The sequence below is a fragment of the Leucoraja erinacea genome, chromosome 9 (genome assembly GCF_028641065.1).
Source record: "Leucoraja erinacea ecotype New England chromosome 9, Leri_hhj_1, whole genome shotgun sequence".
Lineage (NCBI taxonomy): Eukaryota > Metazoa > Chordata > Chondrichthyes > Rajiformes > Rajidae > Leucoraja > Leucoraja erinaceus.
Window position 1 is genome coordinate 18,589,595 of NC_073385.1, and position 9,608 is coordinate 18,599,202.

Genomic DNA, 9,608 nt, shown 5'->3' on the forward strand with positions numbered 1-9,608 from the left:
AACAAGAGGAGTTTAGTAAAGGAGCAAAGAGGTCCTTCTGCAGTTGTACAGGGCCCTAGTGAGACCACACCTGGAGTATTGTGTGCAGTTTTGGTCCCCTAATTTGAGGAAGGACATTCTTGCTATTGAGGGAGTGCAGCGTAGGTTCACAAGGTTAATTCCAGGGATGGCGGGACTGTCATATGCTGAGAGAATGGAGGTGCTGGGCTTGTACACTCTGGAATTTAGAAGGATGAGAGGGGATCTTATTGAAACATATAAGATTGTTAAGGGTTTGGGCACGCTAGAGGCAGGAAACATGTTCCCGATGTTGGGGGAGTCCAGAACCAGGGGCCACAGTTTAAGAATAAGGGGTAAGCCATTTAGAACGGAGACGAGGAAACACTTCTTCACACAGAGAGTGGTGAGTCTGTGGAATTCTCTGCCTCAGACGGCGGTGGAGGCGGGTTCTCTGGATACTTTCAAGAGAGAGCTAGATAGGGCTCTTAAAGATAGCGGAATCAGGGGATATGCGGAGAAGGCAGGAACGGGGTACTGATTAGGGATGATCAGCCATGATCACGTTGAATGGCGGTGCTGGCTCGAAGGGCCGAATGGCCTACTCCTGCACCTATTTTCTATTGTTTATTGTAATCCAGCCATCGTTCTGGTAATCCTCCTCCGCACCCTCTCCAAAGCCTCCACATTCTTCTTGTAACGGGGCGACCAGAACTGCACGCAATGTCTTTGATCACGTCAGCCACTTTCTTCAAGCTGGGGACAGGTATTTAGAAGGAAGGGGATGGTAAGGAGGGGGAAGAGGGGGGAGGGAGGTAAACGAGGGACTTGGGGGATGGAGATAGAAGGAAGTGGGGAATGGTGACTGGAGTGATGAGAGACGGACGGAGACATTACTAGAAATTGGAGAATTCATTGTTCATACGGTTGCGTTGCCTGCTACCCAAGTGTAACGTGGGCTGCACGGTGGTGCAGCGGTAGAGTTGCTGCCTTGCAGCACTAGAGACCTGGCTTCCATCCCGACTACGGATGCTGTCTTTTCCTACGGAGTTTGCACGTTCTCCCCGTGACCTGCGTGGGTTTTCTCCGGGATCTTCGGTTTCCTCCCACAATCCAAAGACGTACAGGTTGGTAGGTTAATTGGCTTGGTATTAAAATGTAAATTGTCCCCAGCGTGTGTAGGATGGTGTGCGGGGATCGCTGGTCGGCACGGACCCGGCGGGCCGAAGGGCCTGTCTCCGTGCTGTATCTCTAAACTAAATGAATGAGAGGCCAGTTTGCGTGTGGCCTCTCTCTGGCAATGGAGGAGGAAGCCCAGGGCAGAAAGGTCAGTGTGGGAATGGGAAGGGGAGTTAAAATGGTTGGCAACCGAGCCATCCAGCAGGCCATGGTGTGAAACAGTCAGCAGCAGGTCCATGCCTGGTCTCATTCAGTAAAAGGAGGTGACATCAGGTAGGCCTGATACATTCGGTGAGCTTGGAGGAGGTGCAAGTGAGCCACTACCTCACCTGAAAGGTCTGTCGGGGTCCTTGGACGGAGTCGAGGGGGGGAGGTATAGGGACAGGTGTTGCATCTCCTGCGGTTGCTGGGGAAAGTACCTGGGGAGGGGGTGGCTTGGGTAGGTTGACCAGGGAGTTGCGGAGGGGAAGGGTCTCTGCGGGAAACATAGAAACATAGAAAATAGGTGCAGGAGGAGGCCATTCAGCCCTTTGAGCCAGCACCGCCATTCATTGTGATCATGGCTGATCGTCCCCTATCAATAACCCGTGCCTGCCTTCTCCCCATATCCCTTGACTCCACTAGCCCCTAGAGCTCTATCTAACCCTCTCTTAAATCCATCCAGTGACTTGGCCTCCACTGCCCTCTGTGGCAGGGAATTCCATTAATTCACAACTCTCTGGGAGAAAACGTTTTTTTCTCACCTCAGTCTTAAATGACCTCCCCTTTATTCTAATACTGTGGCCCCTGGTTCTGGACTAGCCCAACATTGGGAAAAATGTTCCTGCATCTAGCTTGTCCAGTCCTTTTATAATTTTATATGTTTCTATAAAATTTGCCCCTCATCCTTCTAAACTCCAGTGAATACAAGCCTAGTCTTTTCAATCTTTCCTCATATGACAGTCCCGCCATCCCAAGGATCAATCTCGTGAACCTACGCTGCACTGCCTCAATCACAAGGATGTCCTTCCTCAAATTAGGAGACCAAAACTGTACACAATACTCCAGATGTGGTCTCACCAGAGCCCTATACAACTGCAGAAGAACCTCTTTACTCCTATACTGAAATCCTCTTGTTATGAAGGGGTGGAGATGGGAAGGTGGTGGTGGGATCTCGTTCGAGATGGCGGTACTGTCGGAGGATGCGGAGGCTGGTGGGGGTGACAGGTAAGACCTCGACCATTTCAAACACAATCCCAGGCACCCAATCCCCCCCCCGCGAAAAACACATGCCCTGCACATCTCCACTGAATTCTCACCCCTCCCACCTTCAAGCTATCACTTCGATCCTAACCTCAGGTACTGCTTGCGAGGAGTTTGCACGTTCTCCCTATGACTGCGTGGGTTTCCTCCGGGTGCTCCTGTTTCTTCCAAGATCCAAAAGAAGTGCGAGTTGTCCCTAGTGTGTAGGGAGTGGATGAGAAAGTGGGAGATAACAAGAGGAGTTGAGTATTGGAGCAAAGAGGTCCTTCTGCAGTTGTACAGGGCCCTGGTGAGACCACACCTGGAGTATTGTGTACAGTTTTATTCCCGGGATGGCGGGACTGTCATATGCTGAGAGAATGGAGCAGCTGGGCTTGTACACTCTGGAGATGAGAGGGGATCTTATTGAAACATGTAAGATTGTTAAGGGTTTGGACACGCTGGAGGCAGGAAACATGTTCCTGATGTTGGGGGAGTCCAGAACCAGAGGTCAGCACCGCCATTCAATGTGATCATGGCTGATCATCCCCAATCAGTACCCCGTTCCTGCCTTCTCCCGATATCTCCTGACTCCGCTATCTTTAAGAGCCCTATTTAGCTCTCTCCTGAAAGTATCCAGAGAACCGGCCTCCACCGCCCTCTGAGGCAGAGAATTCCACAGACTCAGAACTCTCTGTGAGAAAAAGTGTTTCCTCGTCTCCGTTCTAACTCAGCGGGTTGGGCAACATCTCTGGAGAAAAAGGATAGGTGACATTTCAGATTGGAACCCTTCTTTAGACCCTTCCGTTTGGTTCCAACCTGAAACGTCACCTATCCATGTTCTCCACAGATGCTGCCTGACCCGCTGAGTTACTCCAGCACTCTGTGTCTATCTTCGGTGTAAACCTGCATCTGCAGTTGCTTCCCCAAAACACTCTCCACTTGCCTGGGTGGATGCAGTTCCACCAACACTCAAGAGGCGGTGCTCTAAGGGCGGCCACGGTGGCGCAATGGTACAGTCGCTGCCTCACAGCGCCAGAGACCCGAGTTCGATCCCGACTACGGGTGCTGTCTGTACGGAGTTTGTACGTTCTCCCCGTGACCTGCGTGAGTTTTCTCCGGGTGCTCCGGTTGCCTCCCACACACCAAAGACGTGCAGGTTTGTAGGTTCATTGGTTGCGGTAAAGATTGTAAATCGGCCTAGTGTGTAGGATAGTGCTAGTGTACGGGGTGATCGCTGGTCGGCGCGGACTCCGTGGGCCGAAGGGCTTGTTTCCGCGCTGTATCACGAAACTAAGCTAAAGTCAGCAGAGTGAGGGGACACTTAAGAAAGTCACAGTGGGACCAGTCTTAAGGTAAGAGGGGAAAGATTTCATAGGAAGAAAATGCTGGAGTAACTCAGTGAGTCGGGCAGCATCTGTGGGGAATGAAGAATTGGGGACGATTCGGGTCGGGACCCTTCTTCAGAGTCAAGTCTTAATTCTCTCACACAAGTCCATGCCCTCTGGTTCTTGATTCCCCTAGACAATAGACAATAGGTGCAGGAGTAGGCCATTCGGCCCTTCGAGCCATTCAATGTGATCATGGGCTGATCATCCCCAATTCCTGTTCCTGCCTTCTCCCCATATCCCCTGACTCCGCTATCTTTAAGAGCCCTATCTAGCCTGGACCTTATAAGGCTGCATCATGACTTCCTGACTCGTACATGCGATGGCCCCGGGCCGATGTAGGCACGCTTACCACATGCCCTCTTCACTACCTCTTTGATCTTTCAGTTTGCAAAGAGAGGAGGCCGGTTGGCGTGACTGGGATCAAGAGGAACCCGAGGATGAAGAGGGGGAAGGAGAGCCGGCCCAGGTCAGATCGGAGCGCGGCATTCACCCCCCTGTGGCAGGAGGCAGTGCCCAGACGCCCGACTGCCAGACGCCAGACAACGAGAACCGTCTCCAGCACCCTGTCTCCCAAGGCCACTGGCTTTCACCTGTTCCCAGCGAGCAAGTACGCTCCCGAATTGGAGGACAGCTCCGACTCATCGTCCCAGAGCAGGTGAGGACAACAGAGTTCCACTCCTTCCTCGCACGTGTTGGAAGTCAACCACACAACCCTTACACACTGCGTAAAAAAGCAGCAGATCCTGGTAAAATCAAAATGATGGTGTAACTCAGCGGGACAGGCAGCATCTCTGGAGAGAAGGAACGGGCCACGTTTCAGATCAAGGTGTTTCAGGTCTGAAGAAGGGTCTCAACCCGAAACCTCACCCATTCCTTCTCTCCAGAGATGCTGCCCGTCCCAATAGACAATAGACAATAGATGCAGGAGTAGGCCATTCGGCCCTTCGAGCCAGCACCGCCATTCAATGTGATCATGGCTGATCATCCACAATCAGTACCCAGTTCCTATCTGAAGAAGGGTTTCGGCCCGAAACGTTGCCTATTTCCTTCGCTCCATAGATGCTGCTGCACCCGCTGAGTTTCTCCAGCTTTTTTGTGTAACCCCCAGTTCCTATCTTCTCCCCATATCCCATGACTCCACTATTTGCAAGAGCCCTATCTAACTCTCTCTTGAAAGCATCCAGAGAACCTGCCTCCACCGCCCTCTGAGGCAGAGAATTCCACAGACTCACCACTCTCTGTGAGAAAAAGTGTATCCCCGTCTTCGTTCTAAATGGCTTACTCCTTATTCTTAAACTGTGGCCCCTGGTTCTGGACTCCCCCAACATCGGAACATGTTTCCTGCCTCTAGTGTGTCCAAGCCCTTAGCAATCTTATATGTTTCATTGAGATTCCCTCTCATCCTTCTCAACTCCAGAGTGTACAAGCCCAGCTGCTCCATTCTCTCAGCATATGACAGTCCCGCCATCCCGGGAATTAACCTTGTAAACCTACGCTGCACTCCCTCCCTTATATATTTCTTGTGTCTCCATTGCACCCACAGTTCCTCCTCAGCAAGCTCGGACACAATGTTCGGCAGCTACCTGGACATCGTGAAAATCCTGTGCCGTTGCCAGCAGCGATCCAAATGGTCATTCGGTTACGCCGGCCAAGGGTTCAGGTCAAAGGTCCTCACCCACTCTCCAGAGTCCCTCTACAGCCCTCTGGGCACTGCCAACATTCTGGGAGAAAGCCCAGAGGTTTCAGACGAGGAGATGCCCTCATCATCCCCGGCTGGGCCAGGAGGTTCCTTGTTGACGCTGAAGTTGGGCCTGAACGTGGGGGAGGAAGCGGCGTGCCTCGGCCTGGAAGGGGAGGAGCAGGGTGAGGACCACCCTCTGGAAAACCTCTTCACCAAAGCAAGAGCAGGACCCCAGATGGCCAGGCCCAACAAGGAGGAGCTTGGCTCCTTCTCCCTGGTGTACAGGAAGCACGTCAAGAGCCAAGGCAAGGAGGAGCAGACGAGAAGAAAGGAAAAGTCACCCCGTAAATCAGCCGGGAAGATTGGACCGAGTATGGCCAACCAGATCAAACATTAGTTTAGTTTAAATCATTATTGGTTTATTTTACATTGAATTTATCGGCATTAATAAAGTTCACTCCACCTGGCTCAGGTCAGTAATAGGAAGTGTGTAACAAAAGAAAGATTCTTAAGTCTGAAGAAGGGTCAACATGTCACCCAACACGTCACCTGTCCACCTTCTCCACAGATGCTGCCTGACCCGCTGAATTACTCCAGCACTCTGTGGAACGTCACCTATCCATGTTCTCCACAGATGCTGTCTGACCTGCTGAGTTACTCCAGCACTCTGTGAAACGTCACCTATCCATGTTCTTCAGAGATGCTGCCTGACCCGCTGAGTTACTCCAGCACTCTATATCTATCTTTTGTATAAACCAACATCTGCTGTTCCTTTTTATTACAGCAAGTAATGTAGTTTTTGAAGCTCTCACTTACGTTGAATTATCCGACTGTAATATAGCGAAAGATATATTGTTCTGTAATCAGTTTCTCTACATCGATGAGACCAAGTGTAGACTCGGCGATCGCTTCGCCCAACACCTCTGCTCAGTTCGCACTAACCAACCTGATCTCCCGGAGGCTCAGTACTTCAACTCCCCTTCCCATTCCAAATCTGACCTTTCTATCCTGGGCGTCCTCCATGGCCCAAGTGAATCCCACCGCAAATTGGAGGAGCAGCACCTCATATTTCGCTTGGGTAGTTTACATCCCAGCGGTATGAACATTGACTTCTCCAATTTCTGGTAGTCCCTGCTTTCTCCCACCTTCCCCTCCCCTTCCCAGCTCTCCCACAGTCCACTGTCTCCGCCTCTTCCTTTCTTCTCCCCCACCCCCACATCACTCTGAAGCAAAGATCCTATAGCGAGCAAGATAGATCACTTGACGAAAAAGACGTAGTACGGACATGGGCAGATTCACTGGTAATTTTCGGCCCCATTTCCGTAACCGGCTTCCGTCTCCCCACCAAAAGTCCCATAGGATACTAGTGCGGAGACGGAAGCCGGTTACGGAAACATCCTCGTAAAAATAAAAGTTATTTGGTAAAAATTTATTAACACAAACTGTTCCCCCGCAACGTTGATTACACTGCGAGTCGGGTCGGGTTACTGAAATGGATGAAAAAAGGGCCCACATTCCTCTCCGTTGCGTACTACACGTCAGCCCATTGCATTTAGCAGAAGTGATCTATCTTGCTCCGCTATAGGATCTTTGGTCTGAAGAAGGGTCTCGACCTGAAACGTCGCCTATTTCCTTCGCTCCATAGATGCTGCCTCACCCACTTTTCTCCAGCATTTTTTGTCTCCCTTCGATTTTTCCAGCATCTGCAGTTTTGCATTGTTCAGTAATTGTTCACTATGTGCCCCCACTGGAAGCTACATATCACCACACAGACATGCAGAGAGCAGAGAAGATTCACGAGGATGTTGCCAGGACTCGAGGGCCTGAGCTACAGGGAGATGTTGGGCAGGATAGGGCTTTACCCCTTGGAGCGCAGGAGGATGAGTGGTGATCTTATAGAGGAGTATAAAATCACGAGGGGAATAGATAGTGAATTGAATTGAATTGAACAGATTTTCTTTGCCAAGTATGAACACATACAAGGAATTTGCCTTGGTGCTTTGCTCGCGAGTGGTGAATCTGTGGGATTCATTGCCACAGACGGCGGCGCAGGCCAACTCATTGGGAATTTTTATAGCAAAGATTGACAGATTCTTGATTAGAAAGGGTGTCAAAGGTAGCGTAGAGAAATCGGGAGAATGGGGTTGAGAGGGAAAGATAGACCAGCCGTGAATGAGTGGCGGAGTAGACTCGATGGGCTGAATGGCCTAATTCTGCTCCTATGACTTATGCATTTACCAACTCCCAGGGCAGGGCAATCCAGAACCAGAGGAAAGATAAGAGATTAAGGTGAGAGGGGAAAGATTTAATACTAACCTGAAGGGCAATTTTTTCCACAGAGGGTGGTGAGTGTATGGAACGAGCTGCCAGAGGAGGTAGTTGAGGCAGGGACTATCCCAACATTTATAAGAGAATTGGACATGTACATGGACAGACAATAGACAATAGGTGCAGGAGTAGGCCATTCGGCCCTTCGAGCCAGCACCGCCATTCAATGTGATCATGGCTGATCATCCCCAATCAGTACCCCGTTCCTGCCTTCTCCCCATATCCCCTGACTGCTATCTTTAAGAGCCCTATCTAGCTCTCTCTTGAAAGCATCCAGAGAACCTGCCTCCACCGCCCTCTGAGGCAGAGAATTCCACAGACTCGCCACTCTCTGTGAGAAAAAATGTTTCCTTGTCTCCGTTCTAAATGGCTTATCCCTTATTCTTAATCTGTGGCCCCTGGTTCTGGACTCCCCCAACATCGGGAACATGTTTCCTGCCTCTAGCGTGTCCAAACCCTTAACAATCTTATATGTTTCAATGAGATCCCCTCTCATCCTTCTAAACTCGGTCGACATAGACGTAGTGCTGAAGGGCCTGTTTGACTCCATGTGACTCTAAGCTGCAGGAGTCTGAAGACCAGCTTCATGAACAGCTTCTTGTCAGCAACCAAGAGATATTTGAACACAGGCGGTCACGGTGGTGCAGCGGTAGAGTTGCTGCCTTACAGCGAAGGCAGCGTCAGAGATCCAGGTTCGATCCCGACTACGGGTGCTGCCTGTACGTTCTCCCCATGCCTACTTGGGTTTTTTCCGAGATCTTCGGTTTCCTCCCACAATCCAAAGACGTACATGTTTGCAGGTTAATTGGCTTGGTGTAAATGTAAAAATTGTCCCTCGTGGGTGGACATCGTGTTAAGGGGGAGATAGTGTGTAGTGTTAAGGGGGAGATAGTGTTAAGGGGGAGATAGTGTTAAGGGCCTGTCCCACTTTCACAACCTAATTCACCACCTTTTTTACTCATGGACATTTTTCATCATGTTGAAAAACACCCCGACCTACTTGATGCCACGAGTACCTACGACTAACATCACGACCTGCTACGACCTACCTACGACCTCGTGGCGACCAATGCTGCGAGTATGAGTCAAGGGCAAACTCGGCAGAGTTCGTGAGCTAGGTCAAAGGGGACAAAAATATGTGGGGATCGCTGGTCGGTGGACAGATAGGGCCTGTTTCCACGTGAGCTTAGCAAAACGCTAACCTCAGCAATGATCTTGGGCACTACGGACTTTGGTCTTTGCTTAATTATGTGGTATGGGGTTATCGCTATGGGAATTGTGTTTACAGGCTTTTAAGCGGGTTAACAAATAACAATTAAAGCTGGCCTAGGAGATGAAATAACAATTAAAGACTCTGGCCTGTTCTTATGGGGAGGGTGAACTGGGCAGGCTAGATGCAGGAAAAATGTTCCCGATGTTGGGGGAGTCCAGAACCAGGGGTCACAGTTTAAGAATAAGGGTAGGTCATTTAGGACTGAGATGAGGACAAACATTTTCACGCAGAGAGTTGTGAATCTGTGGATTTCAAAGGTCTGAAGAAGGGTCCCTCCTTCGCCATGCCCTTGCTCGAGCATTCAGGTCTTCTGATGCCGGCCTGTTAAGGGTCTGTCCCACTTGGCGATTTTTTCAGCGACTGCCGGCATCATATCAGGGTCGCCAAAAGATTTTGAACATTTCAAAATCCAACGGCGACAAAAAAATGTTGCGACACTTGAAAAAACACACCGCGCGTCAATATGTCATCATGCCACATCACGCCGCAAATTTTTCGGTGACCTGATACGTTAGTCAATGATGCCGGCTGTGGGACA

The 9,608-nt window shown here is 50.4% G+C and overlaps 1 protein-coding gene across 1 annotated transcript in view; it reads left to right on the forward strand.

Annotated features, from left to right (window-relative positions):
- Positions 1-6,969, forward strand: part of LOC129700063 (cytosolic carboxypeptidase 2-like) — a 47,979-nt gene extending 41,010 nt beyond the window's left edge. The window contains exons 18-19 of the mRNA XM_055640241.1: positions 4,173-4,443; positions 5,332-6,969. Coding sequence (XP_055496216.1) covers positions 4,173-4,443; positions 5,332-5,866 — 806 coding nt within the window. The 3' untranslated portion in view covers positions 5,867-6,969. The remainder of the gene's footprint in view (positions 1-4,172; positions 4,444-5,331) is intronic.
- The last annotated feature ends 2,639 nt before the right edge of the window (positions 6,970-9,608 follow it).